The sequence below is a fragment of the Bufo gargarizans genome, unplaced genomic scaffold (genome assembly GCF_014858855.1).
Source record: "Bufo gargarizans isolate SCDJY-AF-19 unplaced genomic scaffold, ASM1485885v1 fragScaff_scaffold_281_pilon, whole genome shotgun sequence".
NCBI classification, from domain to species: Eukaryota; Metazoa; Chordata; class Amphibia; order Anura; family Bufonidae; genus Bufo; species Bufo gargarizans.
In genome coordinates, this window is record NW_025334079.1 from 286,876 (window position 1) to 314,330 (window position 27,455).

Sequence of the window (27,455 nt, forward strand, 5' to 3'; positions counted from 1 at the left end):
AGTAGTTATATTCCTGTACATAGGAGCAGTATTATAGTAGTTATATTCTTGTACATAGGAGCAGTATTATAGTAGTTATATTCTTGTACATAGGAGCAGTATTATAGTAGGTATATTCTTGTACATAGGAGCAGTATTATAGCAGTTGTATTCTTGTACATAGGAGCAGTATTATAGCAGTTATATTCCTGTACATAGGAGCAGTATTATAGTAGTTATATTCTTGTACATAGGAGCAGTATTATAGTAGTTATATTCCTGTACATAGGAGGCAGTATTATAGTAGTTATATTCCTGTACATAGGAGGCAGTATTATAGTACTTTTATTCTTGTCCATAGGAGAGGATAGACGTGTGGTGCTGAGCTCCCTGCAGGGAGGGGGCATGGCTTCTGACCCAGGTGGAGGGAAGCTGGGCTGATGATCCTGGGAGAGCCCAGAGCCTGGAGTGTGGCCTGCAGCATGGAGGGGAGAGTTTGGAAATGGTGGCTGGTGAGTCTTCTGAATGCAGCAATGTTTCTGATTTGAACATAAATGTGACCAGGAAAAATGTATTTAAACTTGAAATGAAGATCCACAGATTAAGAGATGAAATTAGCAAAGAGTCTGATCCTAAAACAAAGCTGATATAGTGTGAGTGTCAGGATGATTGCACGCGTGAGCTGGCTGTACTGAAGGGGAGTCTGGAGGAAGATAAAAGTATAATATCTAAAATACAAAACTACAGCATTCGACGCAGGTGCGGTGAGGGAAAGACGCTCGCAGGCTGCCAGCTTCCTCACCGCGCCTGCGCCGAATGCTGAACAGCGCAAGATTTCACCAGAGCACAGGGCTGGAAGACAGATGCGAGCGCTGCCTGTCCCTGTCAATCAGGACTTGGAGGCGACAAAGGTGGGAGAAGGGACCCTCTAGGAGCAGGAACAGGCGCAGGCGGTAGGCGGTACTGCGCCTGCGTGAGATTTCAGCCGGACTTACTGAAGATTCCAGGTGCGTGGCTTGAATGAATTGGTCGGCCCTTTGGTGGGAGTTTTTTTTTGCTCCTATCATCAGCGTTCGTTTCTTCAGCACTATGTGCATTGCCGCTTCAGCTTTTCAAGGTGACCAGCCCCCTGCCCCCCCCCCCCCACCCTTTATCCTTTGTTTGTGTTTTCAAAATATCAGTTTGTTATTATCAGTGATGAGCGGCAGGGGCAATATTCGAATTCGCAATATTTTGCAAATATTTGGGCGAATATTTGAGAATTTGTGATCTCCAATCATTATTTTCTTGATTGCAAAAATTGGCAATTGGAAAATTTTCAAGAAAAACTCGCGATACGAAAATTTGCGATCAACACTACTCCTAAAGTCAAAGATATTGCAGCCTTCTCATTGGCCCACAAGCAAGAAGCAGTGAGGGATCATGGGTACTGATGAGAAAAAAATCTAGAATATTCGCGATTACGATGATATAGCCCTATATTCTAGATATTCATGAATTCTTTAAGTGGCAATATTCACAATAAAAATTTGCAATTAGAATATTTGAAATCCACACTAGTTAGAATTTAACCACCTCCCGTCCGCACGTTGACTTTAAACATCCGGGAGGTGGTTCTATATCTCTGAATAGACGTTCTAGAATCTAGAACGTCCATTCGGAGATCGCAGCTGCACGCTAATCGTGCGGAGGCTGAGCGGGTTGCCCGCTGTCAGTGACAGCAGGTCAACCCAGAGAGAAGGCAGAGACAGTTCCCAGGTGTCCCTGCCTTCTAGATCGCTGTATACACAGTGCTCACCGAGCAGGGTGCATCAGGTGGGCCTCAAATGGGACATGGCATCTAAAAACCATGTGGCGCTCCTTTTCTTCTGTGCCCTGCCGTGTGCCTATACAGCAACAGTTCTGACACTCATTCACGTAGCAGTTCTGAATTTAGCCAGTTTAGCCTCATTAACCCCTTGTGTTCTGCCAACCATGCCTTCCTCTTGCCCAACATAATAAAATAAATAACATTACAATATATTAATATACGCAGCTGTAGATACCCCAGGTCTGGGGTACTGCACATTGATATAGTCTGTTTCCTGAACATGATTATAGGGGAGGCCAGCATTTAGAAAACATTAAGAAAATTTGCTTTATGGTAGCCCCATGGTCCAGGAGGGGATCTCACTGACTTCTATGGGAGCGTCTTCTGGGCATGCTCTGTGACCTGTGCAGAGGTCATTGTGCAGGGAGGGGAGTAGATAAGCTCGCCTATCATCAATGGTAAGTCCTGTCTTATCTATACACAGAGGTGGTATCATTACAGGCAGGATTAGAATGGTATATAGCTCAAGTAAAGTGATCTGTACAGACCAAGAAGTGGCGCCAATTATTAGGCCTAGTGGTCAGTGCGAAAACTGCAGGAATTTATAGTTTTTGTTTAAATATGGATATTGACCTGGAAAATTCACCAAAACTTCTTCTGTGATTTAAATAATTGGTCATTTTCTGATGACACACTCTCTTTAAATAATCTAGGTCAGGGGTGCACAAACTTTTCTGGTTGGGGCCACATTGTCAGACTGAAGCAATACCAAGCCTAAAAGGTTCTTACTAACTGAAGTACCGTAGTTCTGTACATACAGTATATACCGTTCATGTCTGGTTACACTTCCATGTGCACATACTTGTACCAGATGGGTGGGGGCGGCACCCCGGGGCTAGGCGGTGGATGTGTGTGGTACCAGTATTTCTAGTCTAATGATATCACGTCATTAGTCTATCTGCTTGTATTAACCTGGTCCAGCAATCCTAGTTCTTTGGAGTCGGTGAAAGAGTTAACATCGCCTCCAGCTGCTGTCTGACTATAACAATGAAGCGTCTCGCCCCCTCTCATCTCGTGACGTCACTGGCTGGCATTGCCATGTAAGTGCAGGATTCTCCCATAACGGGGATCCCCAGGTTATTGCCTCTGCACCCACCGCTGCCCTGCACGATGCTGCCACCTAGTGGTCCGTGTCATGCAGCACACACTGCACCAGCTTATATGATTTTATTTATCTAATAATCCACAAAAAAATGTAAAACCCAAGAAGGTTTAAAGATTCCAGAATCTCTCCAAGCACAATAGGTTTGAAACTGCTTCAGGCTAAATGCACACGCTTACATGCGGATTTTCAGAGCGGATAATGCGCACTGTAGGTCATGTACATTGTATTCGAATTTTATAACTTGAAATTCTCATGTACATGATGTGGATTTTTTTTAAAAAAAATTTGTGCGGATTTTATTTATCCTGACCGGATTTTCTCCATTCACTTCAAAGGGAAGCGTAAAATCTGCATGCAAATCCGCACCCAAATCCGCACCAAATCTGCATGCAAATCCGCACCAATTGATTTGGATTGTCCCCACAGATTTCCCTGCGAACACCCGTGGATTTCAGTGCAGATTCTCCGTACAAGTCCTGAACGAGTGCATTTACCCTTAGGCCTCATTCACACGGGCGTGTGCGCCCCAAGGTCGGACTGGGGCCTGCAAAATGAGGCCCACAATGCACAAGCACAGTGCGTGGGGCAGCCGTAGCGGATCGCGGACCCATTCACTTCAATGGGCCCGCGATCCAGCCGTTCCGCAAAAATATAGGACATGTTCTATCTTTTTGCGGAACGGAAGTATGGAACGAAACCCCATGGAAGCACTCCGTAGTGCTTCCGTAGGGTTTCGTTCCGTGCTTCCGTTCCGCATCTCCGGATTTGCGGACCAATTTAAGTGAATGAGTCCGCATCCGTGATGCGGAATGCCCACAGAATGGCACCCGGGTATTGCGGATTCGCAAATGCGGTCTGCAATATGGCAACGGGGCGCACACGCCCGTGTGAAAGAGGCCTTGGGGTACGTTCACACAGGGCATTTTGTATATGATGCAGATTTTCCACGGTGGAAAGGCAGAAATTCGGCAGCATTTTATAGTAGCAGCAAAATGATGAAACGGAGACCTCCAATGTAACAGAATTTCATCCACACGTGGGTAATAACGCACGGAATCCACGTGGAAATGGATACATGCCGTTGGATTTCTGCCGCGGATTTCACAGTTGCAGTGTATGGGTTGAAATCAATGGCAAAATTCACTTGAAACTGCAGATTTTCACCCAGATTCACAGTTATTGCTGCAGATCTGGTGGATTTTCTGAAGCACAATACATTTCATGTGCACAAGCCCTTAAGTTATGTTCACTTCATGGATTGTGGTACGGATTCCACACCCAAGAACCGCACGGACAGTGCTTGTAAATCACCTGCATTGATTTCAGTGGGAAAAATGCGTCAAAGTAAAAAACCCTCAAGGAATCCTGAAGCCGATCCCACATTGGGGTTTTTTTTTCAGCACACAAAGAATGTGTGAACATACCCTTAAGAAAACGCCTGCGTCTCTCATCCACGCGCTATACTGTACCTTATACTGTAAACCAGTGATGTCACCAGGGAACCCAAAACAAGCCTTGTGTGAAAATGCCCGAGTTCAATTTTGAAAAATCGGCATGGAATCCTCACATTTCTGATGCGTTTTTTTGACACAGCCTTTTTAACCAGTGGGTGTTCACTTCAATACAAAGCTGTCACCGCCAGTTCTGTGAGAAGATCTGGCAGACGTTTTCTACCTCTTGTATGACGTTCTTTGTTTTGATTTCACTTTGTCATCTCCTTTCCTTCTGCCAGGTGTCACTTTTTTAGACTAATCGTCTTCCTTTATATTCCCTCCTATACTGCCTCACTTTGCGGTTTATACTACTTCCTGGATGAAGTGTTCACTGCTAGAGGCTGCTTCTGCTGCTTGTTCAGATAAGTCCTTTACTTTATTGTGTTTCCTTGCTGGCTTGATTCTAGGTGACCCTGACTCCGTCTGTATTAAGTGCAGGGAGTCGGTGGTCGTGTCCCCTCACTATTATAGGGTTTTCAGGTGTTGCACAGTCTTAGGTACGTGGGCATGCAATCATCTATCATTGAGACCCTTGCATGTGCATAGCAGTCAGGGAGAGCTCTTAGGGTTTTAAAGGGCTCGCCTATAAGCTCCTTAGTTTGGGATCAAGCCAGTTGATCGTTTATTTATACGTTCCAGCTATCTGCAACTTCATCCATGACAAAAGCTGGATTTTCAGCTTGTGGATCTGCGGCAAAAAAACGCTCCGAAAACGCGCAAAAACACATGGAGCGGTTTTTTCCTGCTTCCTATTCATTTTGATGGGGGATTTAGCACTGATTCTGCCCCAGGATAAGGCCCCGCATACACGACCATAGCAGGTCCATGCCCATGTTATGGACTGCAATATACAGGCACTAGCTGTGCGAGGTGAGCCGGATTGGGGTATGCACTCTGACACCAATAATATGCAATGGCTGGGTCAGGTGTGAATGATAGTTTATAGTTTTGTTTGTGACGCCAATTGCAGCATGCGCAGGGTACTGTTGCAGGGCCCTTTAAAGTGTTGTAACTCACGTACCAGGTTAGGGATGCCAGAGTAGTGTAATGTCTCTGTATGGTAGTGGTAATAGTGTCAACGGTGTCTCCTACCTGGGTACGGCTAGACTCCTGGATCCTGGCTCACTTGCAATAAAATGAGTGTTGTGCTAGTAATAGAGGAATTGAGGAATTTGCAGCAGTAATTGAGATCCAGACCTTTGGTAAAGGTCAAGCTTGTCTTTACTAGTTGTAGCTTTCATTCAAACAAGATACAGCATTAGTCTTTGGTCCCAGCAGGTACTGGCAATGTGTGGCAGGAATCTATCTTCTGCTCTATCATGTACCTGGAGCTTTTGCAGGAAAAGGATGTCTGCTTGTAACTCTGGAATTTAGCTTCTGCTGTCTGGGGACTGACTTGCTGAGGGGGATTTTGGGTTCTCCTGGGGTCTCTGGACGGTACTCACAGTTATTGTCTCAGGGTATGCTTCTTCCTGTAACTGGAGGTGGCTGCTTGCTTTCTTCCAGCTGAGGCTGCAAGGCTCAGGCTGGGGATGATGATCAATTGTCTCAGACAAGATCCTGGCTTTTTTTCGATCCCTATATTTGGGAGCTCCTACAAGCACAGCCTTCCCCTAGCCGGGGTGGCTGGAACACTAACTTAACTTCCTTCCCTCCCCATGAGGCAGGATGTGGGCGTAATCCACTCTGCTCACAGAGGGAGGAGCTAAACTGGAATGTACTATTCAAGCCTAGGAACACTAAACTGAATTAAGTCCCTGCTAACACATTGCTGCCCTCTGCTCGTGAACATAGAAATTACAGCAATATACATTTAACAAGGCTTTGAATGCACATTTGTGAGGATATTATGTGAAATTACATGAGATGACAAAGTTAATGCTCTTAACAGGTTGTAGCGGAGTAAAAGAGTTTTACATCAGACACGGAGGCTTCATATTGCTTTCTCTTCCTTTACTGATCACCATAGCAGCAAGGAGAAACAAAAAACAAATGCAAATGGTCACCATAGTAACCCATACGTCCCACCCCTACAGCCCCAATATAAGGCTGCGTCCAAGGTGGTACTTCCTCTTTCTTGCTGCTCACCAGATAAGTAACATGTTCATTTTATCTGTTAGCTGCTTCTGTTCTCCCTAGGGGTTTATATCACTATAGATTATATTCCCCTTGTTATTTTCTCCCCTGGGGCTGGTTTCCTCCCTTTAGGTGCTTTAGTGATTGTGCGGCGGGATATCTATTTACCCTGCATTCTTTGTCCCAGGGGCTTATCCCTGTCAGGGCAGCCTTTGCCTTCCTCAGTATTCCCTGGTCCTAATTACGCGCTGCGTTTTCCCCCTGGGACCCTTCCCTCTGGGGGTCCTTGTGTTTCCTCCCTCTCCCCCTTCTCCCCTCGGGAGTATTTGCTTGGGGGTCCCATTGTGTTTTGGCGTCGCCGCTGGCCTTACCGCCATCTTCTGCCTCCCGGTGGTGGGCCACGCCCCCTCTTGGCGCGCGTCTGCTTCCCCGGCTCGGCGGCCTTCTCTCCACTGTTCGCGCTCTTTTGGCTGGCTGGAGCGAGATCTCGCGAGATCCGGCGGCCATCTTGGTTCCCGTTCCCGCGAGATCTCGCTTCCTCCGGTCTCCTGCGTGCCTGCTGCCGGTCACCTGTGCTGCTGCTCCGCTCCTCTCTCTCCTGGGGTGATTAACCCCTCGTTCTCCAGGCGCTTTACCCCTAGTTCCTCAGGCTCTCCTCCCTCACAGTTTCTAGCTGCAGGTACCCTGTTTCCCTGTGCTGGACCAATATGGATCCCTCTGCCCAGTCCCCCCCCTCCCCCCTCCCGGGGAATGCTAGTCTCCCTGACTCAGACACACAGGCGCAGCTCCTCCAGCGCTCTGTGTCTAATGCGATTTTACAGGCTATGGGTTCCATGTCCACTGTCTTATCACAGACCATCTCCCAGGCCCTGTCTGCACACCCCCTAGCTGGGGCCAGACTTGCTCCCCCTGAGATTGCTCAGCATTCTTTTGCTGCTGAACCTCCTGTTGGACAGGAGACAATGACCGGTGTGTTGATGACCACCCCAGACGACGCGCTGAGGTTGCGTAAAAGAGCTTGTCCCCGCCAGGCTGATAAATCGCGGGTGTGGAAACACGCTAGAGCCCAAGCGGATGCCGACTCTGACTCGGATCTGGGTTCGGGCCCGGAGGATCCGGCAGAGGCTAGCGATTTTTCAGAGGAGGATGACGCCCCTCTGGGGTCCGACCCTATTGCCACTCCCCCTGCTGTTCCTTTAACTAAGGATTCCTCCTCGGCCTCTGCTGACAATTTCCCTTTGGATTCCTCCGGGGCTCCCATGTTTGATCCTGAGGCCCTCCACCACCCTAGATCGGCAGAGTGGCTCCCCGACACACAAATTAGTAGTTACCTGGAGCATTGGGCCCGCCGTCCTCTGTCCAAGGAGGCGCGCAGTAAGCTGCGGGCCGAGTGCCCACGGCCTATTATACCCCATAAGGTCTGCGACACGCCCGTCGTGGACCCGAAAATGACCCAATTTTTGTCCAAGTCTGGGTGGAATGCCAAGAAGGGCTTAGACTCAGCCCTTAGAGGATGCCAGGACAAGCTCCTGGACATTTTCGGTCCGCTGGCAAAGATTATGGAATTGGCGGAGTCCGCCAGACATGAGGGTTCCCACATTGACCCTGAGGAGCTCACGGGCTGGGCCCAGCGGGCGATTTGCATCGCCGGGGGAACCAATGCATCCCTGTCAGTGGAAAGGCGCAAGGCCATCCTGCTTAGGATAGACCCCAAGCTTATAAATCTTGCCCAGACGGAGACGGGCAAAGAGGCGGAAGGCCTGCTGTTTGGGGACTCCTTTATAAAGGACCTCAGCCGCTTCGTCGGCACATTTTCCGCTCTGGACAAGGCGCAGGCTACTATGCGCAAAGTCTTCCAGGGCCGGGTCTCTCACAGGGCCGGCAGCAACAGGGGCCGTCTGTCCGGCCGCTCCAGCACCTGAGGCAGGGGTGTATCCAGAGGCTCCTTCTCCCAGCGAGCTGCATTTCAAGACCAGCGGTCTCCCCCGACGTTCTTCCCATCCAGAGGGGGACAATGGCGCTCTCGTTCCTTCCGAGGAAACACGGCTCCCCGCAAGTCATCCGGTAAGTCAGACCCCGGACGGGGATTCTTCGGTACTTTGTGTAGGGGGCAGGCTTCGGCATTTTTTACACGCTTGGGAACTAATTACATCAGACCCATGGGTTCTGACGACGGTCAGGGGCTTCTCCATAGAGCTCATAGACACCCCTTGCTCAGTGCAGCACCCACCGTCCTCTCTTCGGAGGGGATCGGACTCCGCCCGGGTGGACGGGGAGGTCTCTTCCCTCTTCCTCAAGAGAGCCATAGAGAGAGCTCACGGCCACTCAGGGGGGGTAATAAGCAACATTTTCTTGGTCCAGAAAAAAGGGGGTCAGATGCGTCCCGTCATCAATCTCCGGGCCCTAAACAGCATCGTGCGGTACCGTCACTTCAAGATGGAGGGAATCCATCTACTCCGGGATCTTCTCTCCCCCAGGGATTGGCTCGTGAAGTTGGATCTGAAGGACGCGTACCTTACGGTCTCGGTGGCCCCCCACTCCAGGGATCTCCTTCGCTTCCTCTGGAAAGACGAGGTCTGGAGATTCACATGCCTTCCATTCGGCTTGTCGTCGGCTCCGTGGTGTTTCACCAAACTCCTGCGTCCGGTCATGGCCTGGTTGAGGAGTCGCGGAGTACGCCTCATAATATACCTGGACGACATCCTCCTGATGCATCAATCCAGGTCGACACTGCTGCAGCACCTCCGATGGACGGCGGATCTCCTAGAGTCGCTCGGCTTCCTACTCAACTTGGAGAAGTCCTGGCTCACTCCCTCCCAGAGGTTGGACTTCCTAGGCTTCACAGTGGACTCGATCTCGGAATCCCTCAGCCTTCCAGGGGACAAGTTACGGTCCATTCGCAAGGAACTGCGACGGGCATTGACCAGGGCCCACCTGTCCCTGCGTCACCTAGCCCGCATCATCGGCCTGCTGGCATCCTCCATACAGGCGGTCTTCCCGGCACCGTTGCATTACCGGGCTCTACAGCGCTTGAAGATTGCGCACCTCCGCTCGGGGGCCTCCTTTGCAGACATGGTGGAATTGGATTCGGAGGCCAGAGAAGAGATTCGTTGGTGGATCGCCAATCTGGAGGCCTGGAACGGCAGGGCGATCTTTGGTTTCCAGCCGGAATTCACCATCGAATCGGATGCGAGCCTTCAGGGCTGGGGAGTACACTGCAACGGGGTCTCCACCGGAGGACCTTGGTCGCATGTCGAGACACACTTGCACATCAATGCCCTGGAGTTGCTGGCCGGCTCCTTGGCCGTCAAGAGTTTTACCAACGGTATGGCCAACGCATGTATCCGTCTCCGGATGGACAATATTTCAGCGGTTCGCTATATCAACCGTTTGGGCGGAACCCGGTCTGCTACTCTGGCGGGATTGGCGAAGGACTTTTGGGCGTACTGTCTCTCCAGGGACATCATGGTGCAGGCCGAGTACCTACCGGGACTTCACAACGTGCGGGCGGATTGGAGTTCCCGCCATCTTACGGACGGCAGCGACTGGCAGTTGGACCCGTTGATTTTCTCGGAGGTGTCATCCAGATGGGGGCCCTTTTCCGTGGACTTGTTCGCCTCCCGGCTCAACGCTCACCTCCCTCGGTTCTACAGTTGGCGCCCGGATCCGGAGGCGTTGGCGGCGGACGCGTTTCTGCAGGACTGGTCCTCCGGCCTTCTCTATGCCTTTCCCCCATTCATGATGATTCCGCGGATGCTTCTCCAAGTTCGTCGCCATCGGGCGGAGTTGGTGGCGATAGTCCCGTTCTGGGACTCCCAGGTGTGGTTCCCGTCTCTCCTGGAGCTTCTAGTGGACATTCCCGTCCTTCTACCGAACCCGACCTCTCTCCTGCGCTGCCCTCAGGGGATCCCCCACCCTCTGCTCCTGGACGGATCCCTACGTTTGATGGCCTGCCGGCTCTCAGGACTCCAGGAGCGGTCGACGGAGTTTCGGAGGCAACTAGGCGCCTCCTGGACGACGCTTGGGCTCCCGGCACCCGAAAATCTTATCGGGCGGCCTGGCGAACTTGGGCTGGCTGGTGCCTGGAACGGGACCTGGATCCCGTTTCAGCTCCTGTAGCTCAGTTGCTTCAGTTCCTCACCTCCCTCTTTGAAGAGGGAAAGGCTTACAGAACGATCAATCTTTTTCGTTCGGCGATTTCTTCGTCACATCAAGGATTTGATGGCGTTCCGGCAGGACAGCATCCTTCCGTTTCGCGCCTCCTCCGAGGCGCGCGGCTGTCTCGGCCTCCCCGGCCGAGATTTTCTTCCACTTGGGATGTTTCCCTGGTGCTTACCTTTTTGTCCTCTTGGCCTACCAATACTGACCTTTCCTTACGTCAGCTTTCCGCAAAGTTGGTCACTCTCTTTTGCTTAATTTCTTGTAAAAGAGTTTCTGATGTGCGGGCTCTGGACCACGACGCCAGGTCCTTTACCCCGGAGGGCGTGTCTTTTAACATTTCGAGACGCACGAAGACGAACATCCGGGTCGTGTCGTACCCCAGCTTTCCTGCTTCTCCGGCCTTGTGCCCGGTAGCTTGTTTGAAAGAATACGAGGCCAGGACTCGTCCTTACAGGTCTCCGGCGGTGCCGCAATTGTTTCTCTCCATCCGTCACCCGTTCGGTCCGGTGACTAGCCCCACTTTGGCCCGTTGGTTGAAATGGGTTATGGCTCTGGCCGGTGTGGACACTTCGGTGTTTACAGCTCATTCGGCGCGCGGTGCGGCGTCTACCTCGTTGGCGGTCTCGGGAGCTCGCCTGGAGGACATCCTACGATTGGCGGACTGGTCTAGTGCCTCCACTTTCCGTGAGTATTATTTCCGTCCTCCTCCTCATTTGTTTGATCCCTTGGTTAACCAGCTTTGAACTAGCAATATGAAGCCTCCGTGTCTGATGTAAAACTAACTGATTTTCCTAGTCTACGACGTAAAGTCATAGTTTTATTAAGACACGGAGGCGAATATTGCCCACCCTTCCCTCCCCTGGACTCTTGTAGTGTGGGGGGGGTTTTTGACCTGTTAGCTCTACTTTAGTTGGTAGGCCTATTTTGAACTGTTATACATTTATTGTGTTACGTTGTTCGCCATTATGTGCTCATACTTGTTTGTATGCTTTACACCGGCCTGGACCTCTTGTGTCGGCTGGATATGGGTTTGGCTTGGCCATACTCTCGCTTTATCGGAGTTTGCTTCTCTTGTTCTTTCAGGTTGAGTCTTCCTGCCCTGGAATGTTCCTGTTCTGGACGATGTTTTCCTCCAGCTCCTGCATCTACCACGTTGGATTTGCTGAGAGTCTTGGATGATGGTTTCCAGTCCTTCCCCTGAAGTGGATCCTGTCGCTGGAAAGTTCCTGCTTGGACTCCATGGGTCTCTTTGGCGCGGATCATTCTTTGGGTGTTCCGGAGTTGTTCGTTCATCGGTTATTATGGACTGGTTCGCAGAGAAAGAGGAAGTACCACCTTGGACGCAGCCTTATATTGGGGCTGTAGGGGTGGGACGTATGGGTTACTATGGTGACCATTTGCATTTGTTTTTGTTTCTCCTTGCTGCTATGGTGATCAGTAAAGGAAGAGAAAGCAATATTCGCCTCCGTGTCTTAATAAAACTATGACTTTACGTCGTAGACTAGGAAAATCAGTTAGTTTCGGAACACAACTCTGGGGTGTTACACGTGTGTGCACATTATCATTGGTTTGGACCTATTCCCTTGAATGGGTCTGCAATACTGAAGATGTGTGCAGTGTGTAATGGATCCTCAGATCGGAAGCCCACTGAGGCACTACTGAACGCTTCTGTGGGCTTTCTGTCCGTGCCTCTGCACCACCAAGTAGTGCACGCAGTGCGGACCGTCAGATGCGGATCACGGACCCTATTCAAGAGGCATGAACCTGCTACGGTCATGTGCAGGAGGCCTTAGGCATACCGCTGTATTTTTCCGCACTTCTTTTTTATATGTGTAAAAAACGCTAGTGCTGCTTTCCACTGACACGAATGCGAGGCTGTTTTAAGGCGTTTTTTTTAAAGCTTATTCTTAGGCAGAAAAGCTCCAAAATCAGCATTTCTGGCCTTATTTCCAAACATTGCCCGCAGATTTCCATATGGTTTTCTGTGCGTTTCTGCAACAAATTGGCGACAGAATGTATATGTGTTACTTGTGGATTTTGTTGCGGATCTGATGCGGTTTTGCTGCAGGTCTCATCCTTGTATTGCAAAGGGTAAGAACCACGGAAAAAAAAAATGGCACAAACATCTGACCCTGTAGATTTAGAAGATGACAGAGAAGATCTACATCAGAGGAGACGTCACATGGGAGGAACTGGATGTGAGAGATACGTGCTGCTATATGGCTGTATGGCTAAAGCGCAATCTGCGGTCCACAGCACGGGCACGCGGGACAACGGCCGTGTTAATGAACTCTAAGGCTATGTTCACATATTCCACAGCAGAAACCACCATTGATTCTGATCCTGTTCCAGTTTAAATTCTGAAGCAGACGTCCTCTGCAGTTTCCTGTGGTTTGTGGTGTCCAAGCAGAAACTTTGCTGAGAATGAACATGTCCATTCTGGAAAACCACATGTAGATAATCTGCAGCCACGTAGACCGTGGAGCCGACTCCCACTGAAGACAATCCACGCTGATATCCAGGCAAAATCCAGCATGGGAACGAGGCCCACCCTTCTATACTTGTATATTTGGCCAGTATGTTGCATCTGTGTTGGTAATATGGTGGGTTTTGGATCCACTCTGCAGGCAGCATGTTCAGCTGATTTTAACTACTGAGTAGCAGCTTCAGGCACAAGATTACGTAGAAGTACGATTTCTGCTGTGGACTACTGCCGTCGCTGTAAAATCGATCAACAGTGCTTCAAAAAGTCTAAGTGAATACGGAGTCTGATGACAGCCTTTAGATGCACAAGATGGCACTGCCAGGCTGATATTCAAGGTTAGTTAGCCAAATTAGGGTTAGACTCTGAGGAATACCTTAGGTCAGTGGAAAATGGAGGAATGACTCTGGCGGGATGGGCAGGGAATCGGGGCGCACTCATCTTTGGATCAGTGTTATCTCCTGGTGGGATAAAGGAGACCCTGGAGGACTGAATCAGGCTCTTTGTAGGGGCGAGGTGGGGATAAGGGCGCTGGAATGACGCACATCCTGATTGTACTTTTATTCTTCTTTTATTTTATTACGCTCAATGTTTTCACTTTTTATGGAGATAATTTCTCCACGTGTCTCATGCGATGTGATATCTGTCTGACTCTCAAATGTTAAACTTGTAGGACATATCTCAAAAACTCCTCCGATAAAAAGACATTTAAAAAAAATAAAAAGTCTAGGTCAATGATCGCTAACCTCCAGCACTCCAGCTGTGGTAAAACTACAACTCCCAAGATGCACGCTTGCTTGGCTGTTCTCAGAACTCCATAGAAATGAGTGAAGCATGCTGGGAGTTCTAGTTTCACCACAGTTGGAGTGCCATCACCGGTTTAGGTGTAGTTCCAGCCTAAAACCTCATTCACACATCAGTGATTTACAGCCAAAACCAGGACTGGAGCCTCCACAGACATGAGGTAGAAGGGAAGGATCTGCTCCTGTTCTGTGTTTACAGCCGCACCTGGTTTTGGCTCAAAATCACTGATGGAAATCACTGACCGAACACTGACGTGTGACTGAGGCATAAGAAGAAAGTTTGGAGCTGCGTTCTCCGGAGTGCACAGATGAAGTTGCTAAGAGCCTGAGCCATTAATGACCGCTCAGCCCTGTGCACACAGAGTAAAGGCTCTGACACTCCCTCTATTCACGGCTCCATGGGCTTGTCCTTTCCACAAGATCCTGCACAGGGTGGACCTGGGGACAAGCAGCTGATCTGAGCCTCCGCCGCCCGTGTGTACATCCCCAAGACGAGAGCTGAACCCAGGTAAGAGACCCGTCTGCTGGCTGTATGACAGTGTACTGCCCAGAAGCTCCTGGACTGCCATGTCTCACACCATTATACTATACAACTGAGACTCTGAACGTATAGGCAACATGTGCGGCTATTGCGGCTCTCGGGAATCTGCTGAAGATCCACAATGGACCTTTAAAGCCTCATGTCACTGAGCCCCCTTTATGGCCTCACATTGGGCACCAAATTGCCATTATTTGAGGCAGGAACCTATAAACCATTAGACAGGGACACATTCTACCAAGCACCTGATGGAGCCCGGCATTGTTTGACTGTAACTGACAATCTCCAAACCTCATTGTTTATGCAGCGAGCTCTGAATTGTGAGAATCTATTGGACTTGATACTTGGTTCAAGGATATATTCCCGCTTAGCGGATGAAAAGCACTTCTAGTCTGAATATGCTGCACATGAATGACACACAACATGAATGCAAGGACAGTAACTGCACAAAAGTCTAAAACAGTGATGAGTCAGAGATGCAGCAGAACTTCTCAATGCTTTCCTCTCCATTCCCGTCAAGGCTCTTAGACGTTCTCTGCACAATATCAGTGCATTGCTACTGAGCTCAGTTCTCTTAAATTGGAAACAACTTTTCAGATACCTTTTGCAGCATAAGAGAAATCTTCTACTTTTTCACAGATAACCGATGGCAAGTTCAACCATGAATGATTCAGGGTGGTCACCAATTCATCATGCAACCTACAAAAACCATCTGACACTTGTGGAACGTCTCATTGAATCCTCCGGATATGAACACCTTGAGAAGAAGACCGACGATGCTCTTCAAAACACTCCTTTACTTTTGGCCATTGCATGTGGAAGTCAACCAATGGTCCAACTCTTGGTCAGTCATGGAGCTGATGTCACCTATGTGAACAACTGTGGGCAGGGAGTGATAGAAATGTCTGCCCTTTTTGGTCACATTGACTTTATCAAATACTTTCTGAGCCTTTATAATAAGGACTTAAATGTATATAAAAAAGTAATAGGTCTTCTAGACCATGACTCCGAAGATGGTGTCAGCGGGGCTTGTTTTATCATCTCAGAGCTGACCAGTCTGTCTGAAGACCAAGAGTCCATATGTCATGTGAACCAGCTTGTAGATGAAGGACTGATCTCACAATTAGTTGATGTGCTTAAGAAGAACCTTACTGAGAATATAAAGATACAAACCTTATATTTATTTAAATGCATCTTAAAGAATAAGATTGTGAGACGAAAGATGGTGGAGGTAGAGGGGTTTCAGGTTCTTGTATCTCTGATCTTCAATGGCCCGAAACTGCTCCTTCCTCGAGTCTTGGACTGCATATGTGAGCTTGCGACAGACAAAGACTTTACAGAAGGCATTTCAGCCGCTGTCATCCCAGCTCTCAAAAAAGTGATTTGTAGTGTAGAGCAAGATGATGTTCTGCAGTCAACTTTGAAAATCTTGGACCTTCTGGCAGCTGGGTCAGCGATGTGTAAGGACTCTATCGGTAAAGAAGCTAGTCTTCTCGCCACTCTGGTAAAACTTTTCAAAGTTTGTCAGACAAACCCCTTAATAGTGGTTTGGGGAGATGCCATCGGCAGCATTGCTGAAGGAAACAGAAGCAACCAAGATGTTTTCCTTAGTGAGAACATTGGCTCGTGTCTCTATCAGATGTTAAAATCTCATAACCGAGAAGTCCAGATGTCTGCGGTGAAAACAATTCACAGGTAATAAAACTAATAAGGGGATGTGGCTGCACTTTCATTTAGTGGGGTAACTTTGCCGGCTTAGCCTAACATTTTGGCCACTATGGGGTTTTACAGGGGCAATTGATGGGTTCTTTCAGATGTTCATCAGTGACTTCTGGCTGCCATTGGGCTTGCTGATCTCTGATGAGTAAACAGTCAAAGTGTGTGGTCATTGTGAGAAGTCGGGGGTGCTGATTGCCAAATTTTAATAAAACATGAAAGGGAGCATGTGTTTTAGGGGTAGTGATTACATGAAGTAGTGGAGCGGCATGGACATCAATGGACTATGTAACGTGACCTGACATCTATGACCCATTAAACCTTTCACTATAGTCTGTGGCCAAGGAAACCTCCTAGGTTTTTCTGCTTCAGAGAACAGTTAATCTCCGAGCAGACAGGATTCCTGTCGTCTTGAAGCACCTACTGTAATGATGCATTAAGTGCACGATTCATGGCAGTCAATGAGTCCCTCCAGGAAGAGCCCAAGGGATGTAATAAGATAAACATCATTGGGAATATTTCACCTGGAACTAAAGCGGAAGGTGATTCCAAGTCACATCCATGTCTCTAATAACAGCGCTTCATAACCCTTAGGCACATATATGCAGCGGCAGCCTGGGAGGAACGAGTGGAGGATGGGGTGGTAGTGGCAAGAATGAGTGTACACAAGGACCACAGTGACCTCACACCGATGCCCTCCGCGAGCTGTGCAGTGACCGGACGGTGCGCCCTTTCTTCCCTCAGGGCACATCCTCCTGTTGGGTCCCCTGCCTGAAGGTAGTTGGGGTGTCCTTAGTGTTTAAAAGGGTTTTCTGATAATATAGATTTTTAAGCAAGTCCCCACAGCCTACCTCCTGAAGTAGAAGATTCATACTTACCTGCCCCCTTGACAGTGTCTTGGCAGGGCACGAGGCAGGAGTGTGGATGCAAGTGCCATGGCCGGCGAATGATGGAGTCAGTGACCAGGCCAGATTTAGTAAATAAATATCTCTTTACCAGAGTGCAGAATAGGAGTAGTAGTACATCCAACAGTATCAAGGCACAGTTCCAAGCAGATCCCAGTGAAGATCTTCCTTAGTAGCAATGTATGGATAGCACCAATCATAGGGGTTGTAGTACTCCTCTCTGTCTCTCTTGCTCTCTCCCTCTGCAGAACCTTAGGCGGACAATGAGGTTCTTGGTAGAGTTTCTGTGATTCCTTGGCTGAGGGGTACAGAATTTAGATACGGCTGACTATAATCTCAGTGTGGAAGAGGACACATTAGCAAAGTCTCCATCAGCCTTAAACTGGCAAAGCACCTTGCTGACTGACTCCAGTGCACGGCCCTTCAGATTCTGGGCCTTCTAATCTTCCTTCTCTTTTTCTTCCTCAGCTGTATCTGTCTCAGAGATAATAGTTCTCTGGAATTCAGGCCTCGTCCTGAGGAGCAAACGCATGAAGGTCTTTTCTCTTCCCCAGTTAGCACTAGACTCTCTACTGACTAGGGGCAGACCCAGGTCCATCTCCTAGCTACATAAAGGTGTTAACCCTGACCTATCCATACAATGCTAGCGAATAGGCAAATACAACAGGTCAGAACATTTTAATGAACCAAAACCAGTATAACAATCAAACCCTTGCAGTTGCCCGGTTCTGGGTACTGCATACACAAGAGTATCTCTCTTGTCCATGGACTGTGTCTGGATTTCACTTACACCAGAAGTCGACAGCCTCTTGTATGTGTAAAATGTACCTATGGGCCCTGTGAGACAGTGACAGGTCTCACACAGGGTAGAGGCAAGGAAGGGGTGGATAGTTCGGTCCACACCCCAATTCCACCACAGGTGAGACCAGCTGGAAGTAATCAGGCTGCACAAAGCACCTCCCAGGGTGTCAGTAAGGGGGGAGTGTGTTTCCTGTGGACAGAGGCCTGGAGGCTCTGTGTGGTCCAAGCCAGGAGGGCTGAGAGACCACTATTCCCCAAGAGACACTGGACGTACGGTGCTCTGTACAGCCAGGAGGCTGTGGGACATTGGCTGAGAAAGCCGCACGTGTGAACAGGGACTTAGGCGAGTCAGGAATATTATGTTTAGTGAGAGCCTGGACGGGCGAGTGTTTATTATTTTTGTCATTTTGCTTGTGCTGGTGGATCACAATAAATGAACTGTTTGGACCTGAAACCTGGTGTCCTGAAGCCGTACCGTACCCCTCACAGCCCCTATTCACCCAGTGCCCTAGAGTGTCCAGTTGGCATACTCTGGGGCTGTGTAGTCTGCCGTGGGCCACGCACCTATGTGTACCGCACTGTGTACTCCTAAGATTGTGGCCGGTGACACTGGACCTTCACATTCAGCAAGTTGGGAGGTTTCTCTAGTGAATATGAAATGTGAGCAGACGATCGATGCTGCAATAGTAACAAACCCTCAGGTGGGAAATTATTAGGTCTGCAGAGGTAAATGCCTCTGACTGCAAACAGAGATCTTGAAAACTGTGAAGAATAGAACCACAACGTTTATTAGAACCTTTTTATTACACGGTGATTAAACGTCCTGTACACAAGGGACGCCTCGCTGCGCTTCCTCGTATAGCTACACGATGGGGCTGATACTTGTTGGTGGTTATCTTCTAGACTCGTAGATGGGAATCCTCAGGCTCAGAGGAAAGTCATGGAGTCTAATAACCTCTCTCCGCTCGTGCATCTGCTGAAAAGGAGCAAGTCCCAGTTCACACAGGAAGCCATAACCAGGACGCTGTGGGCCCTGTCTGGCCAGGACGCAGAAGCTCAGAGGATGGTGGCCGCCAGAATAGGTCAGTATCGGGTGACCTTGTCGGAACCTGTATTTATCTCATTATAGGTGCCAGGACGCTTGGGCGTTACTTGTCCTCCATGTAAGTGGTTAGTTATAGCAGAGAGATACTGAGGGGCGTCACCAGTAAGTACACAGAATTTAATGCCGCTGCAAATTGCATGGGGGACATAAACAGCAAATTCTATCTGCTCCCATGACGTCCCATGGGTTGCATTTATCAGAATCGTCCGGGTCGCCCATAGACCCGAGTCAGATTCCTCCAACCAATCTGATTGGTTTCTCTTTACACCAAGGAGTGCACATATTACAGCCCCCAAAAAGATCTGAAAATACTCTGTGCTGCTGTAATACCCAGGGCCTGTTTTAGACAAAATGTGGCCCTGGGAAAAATCAAAAGGAGGGGCCCACACCTTGTAATAACGTGCTAAAAACACAGTCCGACACGCCCGCCGATCAGCTGTTTGAGGAGACGGCGCGTGCTGTTCAATGCTGCTGTACGCCGTCTCCTCAAACAGCTGATCGTCGGGACTGCCTGGTGTCAGACCCCCGCCGATCTAATATTGAGGACCTATCCTAAGGATGGGTCATCTATATGAAAAAACCCGGAGAACCTCTTGAAGTTGCCCCCAATACTGTGCCTGTTGTGCCCCCCCATGTCCACAAACACTATACTATACCCCCAGACTGCCCTCATTAGTAATGGTGCCCCCAATAGTGATAATACTCCCCAAGATAGCCCCCATAAGTAGCAATGCCCTTCATATTGCGTCAAATAACAACGCCCCTACAGTAGCCTAGTAGTAATATAACCATCATGCTCCCAGTGGCTCTATTGTCCCCCTGTAGTGCCCCCACTAGTTCCAATATATAATGCCCCCCCCCCCCATAGTGCCAGAATGTACAGTACAGACCAAAAGTTTGGACACACTGTAATGTTTCTTTATTTTCATGACTATGACAATTGTAGATTCGCACTGAAGGCATCAAAACTATGAATTATCACATGTGGAATTATATACATAACAAACAAGTGTGAAACAACTGACAATATGTCATATTCTAGGTTCTTCAAAGTAGCCACCTTTTGCTTTGATTACTGCTTTGCACACTCTTGGCATTCTCTTGATGAGCTCCAGGAGGTAGTCACCTGAAATGGTCTTCCAACAGTCTTGAAGGAGTTCCCAGAGATGCTTAGCACTTGTTGGCCCTTTTGCCTTCACTCTGTGGTCCAGCTCACCCCAAACCATCTCGATTGGGTTCAGGTCCAGTGACTGTGGAGGCCAGGTCATCTAGCGCAGCACCCCGTCACTCTCCTTCATGGTCAGATATCCCTTACACAGCCTGGAGGTGTGTTTGGGGTCACTGTCCTGTTGAAAAATAAATGATGGTCCAACTAAACGGAAACCGGATGGAATAGCATGCCGCTGCAAGATGCTGTGGTAGCCATGCTGGCTCAGTATGCCTTCAATTCTGAATAAATCCCCAACAGTGTCACCAGCAAAGCACCCCCACACCATCACACCTCCTCCTCCATGCTTCACGGTGGGAACCAGGCATGTAGAGTCCATCCGGTCACCTTTTCTGCGTCGCACAAAGACACGGTGGTTGGAACCAAAGATCTCAAATTTGGACTCATCAGACCAAAGCACAGATTTCCACTGGTCTAATGTCCATTCCTTGTGTTCTTTAGCCCAAACAAGTCTCTTCTGCGTGTTGCCTGTCCTTAGCAGTGGTTTCCTAGCAGATCTTCTACCATGAAGGCCTGATTCACACAGTCTCCTCTTACCAGTTGTTCTAGAGATGTGTCTGCTGCTAGAACTCTGGGTGGCATTGACCTGCTCTCTAATCTGAGCTGCTGTTAACCTGCGATTTCTGAGGCTGGTGACTCGGATGAACTTCTCCTCCGCAGCAGAGGTGACTCTTGGTCTTCCTTTCCTGGGCGGTCCGCATGTGAGCCAGTTTCTTTGTAGCGCTTGATGGTTTTTGTGACTGCACTTGGGGACACTTTCAAAGTTTTCCCAATTTTTCGGACTGACTGACCTTCATTTCTTAAAGTAATGATGGCCGCTCGTTTTTCTTTACTTAGCTGCTTTTTTCTTGCCATAATACAAATTCTAACAGTCTATTCAGTAGGACTATCAGCTGTGTGTCCACCTGACTTCTCCACAACGCAACTGATGGTCCCAACCCCATTTATAAGGCAAGAAATCCCACTTATTACATCTGACAGGGCACACCTGTGAAGTGAAGACCATTTCAGGTGACTACCTCTGGAAGCTCATCAAGAGAATGCCAAGAGTGTGCAAAGCAGTAATCAAAGCAAAAGGTGGCTACTGTGAAGAACCTAGAATAGGACATATTTTCAGTTGTTTCACACTTGTTTGTTATGTATATAATTCCACATGTGATAATTCATAGTTTTGATGCCTTCAGTGTGAATCTACAATTGTCATAGTCATGAAAATAAAGAAAACTCTGTGAATGAGAAGGTGCGTCCAAACTTTTGGTCTGTACTGTATGTGTATGTGTGTGTGTATATATATATGTTCCACTGTAGTGCCAGTATATAATGCTCCTCCATTCCTCCCCAGTAGTGCCAAGTATATATAATGATCCCTGGTGCCCCCAGCAGTGTGGACATTTAGTATAAAAAAACGATGCAGACCACAGTTTTATCTGTAGCTTGTGTTGCTGCGTCCTGATGCATGCAGCCCCAATGACATCACAACTCCTGCTCCGGGTCTCACTTGATGACATCATCAGTGATGTCATTGCAGCTTCTTGCTCTGTTCTAATGCCTCACAGGCTTGAGGCCGAGTGGCCTGAGGCTTGTGAAGTTGGACGGCCATGAGTGCTCCCCCTTTATGGGGCGAAGTGGCGCCCTAGGCAGATGACTACCCTCCCCTATCCATCGTCCTGGCCCTAATTCAGAGCACATTACTGCAGGAGGTATAACAGGAGAGGACTATAACTCCCAGCATGTCTAAGCCGTCATTATGTAATATCAGAGTACATTACAAGAGGAGGTATACAACTCCCAGCATATCCAGGGTGTTGTAATTGTTGAAGCTGCTTCCACTTGAAGCATTTAAGATACACTCTGGTGCCCCAAATCAAGGTACCCCAAGGGGTTAATATCCACGCGTGCCAGAGACTTCCACTGACACAAAGGCAGGTCAAAGACAGCCTCTCTGTTTATTACATCTTCATTGGGGGGGCGTCCCCCTCTGAGGCTCATGCCCTTATTTCATTGGCTAAGAAGGATAAAGAGATAAGAAGAAAGGAGATAACACTTGGCGCCTGCGCAGTGTGCGCGGTCTTACAAACTTTAGTATGTGAACTAATGTAAACATCTGTGCAGCGGTGCCATCTTATAATGGCGTCTTACTAGCATTAGTACTGCTTACGTCATATATGATACTTCAGGCCTAATTTTGCAGCTTGTGCCTGTTTTTTTAAAAGCAATGAGTATACATGGGTATCATCTAAGGCTACTCTCACACTGGCGGTTTTATTTTCCATCATAGAATTCCGTCCTCGGGGCTCAATACTGGAAAGAACTGATCAGTTTTATCCCCATGCATTCTGAATGGAGAGCGATCCGCTCAGGACGCATCAGGACGTCTTCAGTTCAGTCTTTTTGACTGTTCAGGACGGAGATAATACTGCTAACCCTAATGCTACGGTTTTATCTCCGGCCCAAAAAACGGAAGACTTGCCTGAATGCCAGATCCGGCATTTTTTTCCATAGAAACGTATTAGTGTCGGATCCGTCATTCAAAATACCAGAATGCCGGATCCGTCCTTCCGGTCTGCAAAAAAAATAAATGCCGGATCCGTTTTTCCAGATGACACCGGAAAGGCGGATCGGGCATTTCATTGCATTTGTAAGACGGATCAGGATCCTGATCAGTCTTACTAATGCCATCAGTTGGCATAGGTTTTGCCGGTGACGGAACTGCTTGCCGGATCACTCTGCCGCAAGTGCGAAAGTAGCCGTAGTAATTGGCTCAAGCATTCTTCTACAGTCCATACCTCACTCTTGGCACATCTGTAGGCAGAGGAGAGGACCAGCACTGCCCACAGCTGTGTGCCCCCATTCTTCTCTATTCAGACAGCTTGGCTAGTGGGGAAGGGGGGAGGGGAGGCGCTTGAGATAAGGAACAAGCAGCTTAAAGCAACTACTAAAAAGTCATACAGTTACACAGTCCTAGAGATACAAAATATATCTATTATATACTAATGGCCTGGACATGCTGAGAGTTGTAGTCCTCTTCTCTTATACCTCTTGCAATGTACTCTGATATTACATAACAAGCTGGACATGCTGGGAGTTGTAGTCCTCTCTTCATACCCCCTCTTGTAATGTACTCTATTACATAACAGGAGGTATAAGAGGAGAGGACTACAACTCCCAGCATTTCCCTTGCACTTACATTGAATCCATACTTCTTCACATGCATGGCTGGTCTTCTTCTTCATTACTTTACTGCACTGCTGAGCTCCGCCTCCTGTTCTGGTCACATGATGGTGAGGTCATCACAGGTCCTTCATCCCCTCTTCTCTGCTGAGCTCCGCCTCCTGTTCTGGTCACATGATGGTGAGGTCATCACAGGTCCTTCATCCCCCTCTTCTCTGCTGAGCTCCGCCTCCTGTTCTGGTCACATGATGGTGAGGTCATCACAGGTCCTTCATCCCCCTCTTCTCTGCTGAGCTCCGCCTCCTGTTCTGGTCACATGATGGTGAGGTCATCACAGGTCCTTCATCCCCTCTTCCTTGCTGAGCTCCGCCTCCTGTATCTGACATCATGGCAGGTCCTGTCAGCACTGTGGTAATGATGTCTCTTATATGGGAGGGAGGAGACCGTACACTGCATTGTAAAGTGCAGCTGTTCAGCTGTCTGCCCGTTTGCTTCCTCGGACGTTCAGCTGAACAGCAGCACTGAAGCAGGGGCCCCCTCAGACAATGGGGGCCCTGGGCAATTGCCCAGTTTGCCCCCCCTAACACCGGCCCTGGTGATACCCTTACCCCGTAGAGTGTCGGTAGCATTGATATGAACCTGTTCACTTATTTTCCAGGTGTACCTTTGCTGGTTGAATTTCTGTCCTCTCCGTCTTACATTCTCAATCTGATTGGAACCAGAGGACTGAGGGTCTTGGTGCAGGGACCCTATGACCTGCGGAACACAGTGATGTCTGCTAACGCCGCCCGCCATCTTGTACGCCTCCTCAGGTCTCCCCGGGAGGATGTTGTTCTGAGTGCAATACGAGCTTTGCAGGACATCTGCCTGGGAGTCGGTACGTAGCCTTCATCCGGAGATGTCTTCAGCATGGGGGGTTATCTGGCGCCCACTTACGTTTTCTCATGGGGGAGGGGGGTTAGTTTCTTGCCGTTTACAATCATTCTGTCCTTCCCTTTAGGGCTCACACGTCCATATAATGGGTCCAGATCCGTTCCGCAATGAATCCGGACCCATTCATTTATTATCGGGCCGGAAGAGATGCGGACAGCAGTGTCTGCATTTCCGGAGCGCATCCCCGATCTTCCGGTCCACGGCTCCCTAAAAAAATAGAACATGTCCTATTCTTGTCCGCAGTTGCAGTTCTATGGGGGTGCCGGCCGCGTGTATTGCGGATCCGCAACACACTGCACGCGTGTGAATGAGTTCACATCCGCAATATTTTTCAGATTTTTTTGATCCATGAAAAATGGAATATTGTAATAAAAACGGATCCTAAACATCAGTTATGCACATGTGGCATCCGTTATTGTGCGCTAGGATGTATTTAGCAACTTTTATGCTTAAAAAGTAGCACATTTGATGAAAAGATGTAAGAAAGATATTCGGTAACAGGCGAAAGACCGACGCCGGCAAACACATTCACAATCAGGAATACGCTTCCTCCTCGGCTTCCCTCGCACTTCTTGTTGGATCTTCGTCTTCTGAGAAATGGCGCACGTGTGGTAGAGGGCTTTGCACAGTTCATGCTGCCGGGCGTGCACCCAAATTAGGCATGTCGGCCTTATCAGAGAAATTGTACTCCACCACCCCGGACGTTAACTAAGCGCCTGCAAGGGCACATCCCCGAACTCTCTAATTGTCGGAACAGCCCAAAACCAGGCAAAACCCACAATGAATGAGACCAAAAAAAAACGGTCAAAGTCTCTAAATAAGCTAAAAACATGCGCAAGCTGCAATAATTGACCCCCAGTAAGTCAGTGTGAACAAGTGCAGCTGCGGTGTAAAGCATAGAGATAGGACATATCAGTCTGAGCCTCTGATGAGACACGAGATACCTCACACGCCTGCCGTGCACATACGTTGGAGCCCAATAGCTGGCACTAACAGAGTAGCCACGCTGATGACCCACGTGCACAGAAGCACTAACTCATACGTTGTATAACGCGTCGCAGTCAGCCCGTGCACTTCTAGGGCATCGCCCATTTAAAGGGACATGACAGAGAAACACTGGTTCTCGACAGGTCATGGCTGAAACGGTTATTCTGGAAAGTAAACAGTCAGGCTCGCGGTGTAACTGACTGACATGTGTGAAAACACGCAGCGCAACGTCGGGGTGACTGCAGGGTAAAGTCTCCTTTGGTGAGGTCCGGTCCAGGAACATCGACCCTGGCAAGTTTATTAACATGCATGCCTGGAAGCGGGCGGAAAAGTGGAGGGAAAACCACTTGTGTCCTTAAAGGGGTATTCCATCCCCTGCCCACAGGATAGGGGATAACTATTACATTTATGGGGTCCCCTACCGATCATAAGAACGGGGGCCCCATACCCCCTGCAATAAACAAAGCAACCAGTTGGGCATGCACGCAGCCACTACATTCATCTCTATGGGAGTTCCGGAGATAGGTGAGCGCTGTACTCGGCTATCTCTGAAAGTCCCATAGAAATGAATGACTTCTAACAACCGGAATACCCCTTTAAGGTGTTTCCAGGGTTAGAAAAAGTTTTCTGATTCCTTCCAAACACGGCACCAGTTCACAGCTTGTTTCTGATATTGCAGCTCAGCCTCATTGACTTCAGTGGATCAGAGCTGCAGTATCGCAGACAATCCACGGGGAGGCGTTGTTTCTGAGAGCAGCCATGACTTTCTAATCCCGGACATAACCTTTGACTATCCTCGGATTACATTATGCATGTCTTCTCTTTCCTAGGCTTTATCCCACATGGCAGAATCCAGAGTGCTGTTGCAGGTTCCAGGGGGCTGAAGTTCCTCGTAGCGTTGATGCGACACTCTCAGTCGGAGCGCATTAAGGTGGAGGCAGCACTTGCAATAGCGACATTGGTTCTGGGTAGGTCTGAGCTATGCTCCCTCCATTACTTTCCTTTTTGCTACGATGTTGACTGCCCTGTCTTTACTGTTAAGCACTGGAGCATAGTACCAAATACAGATGAGCCATATGGCAGACTTGCTTAGGTACCCAGGGTGATGGACTTAGCCCTACCCTGAAGTGCAAGTGGAGCAGAGCTACAAAAAAGTCCAACATGTTCAATCTCCTTCAAAGTAGGCCCAAAGAGAAATCTCATCCAGGAGACACTACTCCTGAGAGTGAAAAGCTGCCAGAAAGGTATTTGACTGAGAGGATAGTCCTGAGGGAAAGAACAGACAGCCAAAGAAGGCCTAGAATGAACCAGGCCATGCGTGATAGCAAAGGTGCAGGGCCATTTGTATCCCAGGTTTATAGGAATGCCGATTGGTGTGCTGCAGTCTTAACAGTCTCTGGGTGTATCACGGTGCTCCTACCTGGATACCTTCTCTCCCCAGGGCTTGGTTCTGAAGCAATAAAAGGGATGAGTAACGGTGGAGGTAGAGAATAAGTCGAGTCCAGACTGTTATAAAGTTCAACAGCTTTACTTGCATCAACTTGTATCAAGACAATATTCAGTCTTTCTCTTGGTTCCAGCAGGCTTTTGCATAAACTGGCAGAAAAACTTGAATATTCTGCTTTCTCTCTCTGCTGTGCTAAATTCGGCTCTATTCTGGCAGCAGGACTTTAGGACTGTTCTGGTACCTTTGGAGTGGGGTGCCTTTGGCTGTTGACCCCCTCGAAATGCTCTGTATGTTAATCTGTAAGAAGTCATGGTGCTCTATGAGCTGCTTCCTTCTGGAGGGACTCCTGATGCAGAAGGGGCTCCTCCCCTAGCTGCTACATCATGGCACGTCTGACTCTGACGCTACCCTGGCTTAGACTGACTAGACTCTTCCTGCTGCCCCTCCCTTGGTAGGAAATGGTACTGGCTCACTTCTTCCCAAAAGGGGGAGAATGGAATGGTAAGTTCCATTCTATCTAAAGATCTCTCTGCCACCTGCTGGTGAACCAGGCACATGACATGAACATAACCGTTTCATAACAACATAACAGTGCAAAGTCCAAAGTACACGCAAAGGTGCATGAAACATCACATTGTGGCTCCAATCAAAAAGA

At 48.7% G+C, this 27,455-nt stretch overlaps 1 protein-coding gene across 3 annotated transcripts in view; it reads left to right on the top strand.

Moving 5' to 3' along the window:
- The first annotated feature begins 459 nt into the window (after positions 1–459).
- The window catches only part of ANKAR (ankyrin and armadillo repeat containing), a 49,186-nt gene continuing 22,190 nt past the window's right edge, over positions 460–27,455 (top strand). For 2 of the 3 annotated variants that reach the window (XM_044272946.1, XM_044272947.1), the window contains exons 1-4: positions 15,942–16,202; positions 18,833–19,011; positions 24,092–24,310; positions 26,184–26,321. In XM_044272946.1, coding sequence (XP_044128881.1) covers positions 15,964–16,202; positions 18,833–19,011; positions 24,092–24,310; positions 26,184–26,321 — 775 coding nt within the window. In that variant the 5' untranslated portion in view covers positions 15,942–15,963. Of the gene's footprint in view, positions 492–15,941; positions 16,203–18,832; positions 19,012–24,091; positions 24,311–26,183; positions 26,322–27,455 lie in introns of those variants that run through there. The other variant, XM_044272949.1, reaches the window with a different exon arrangement.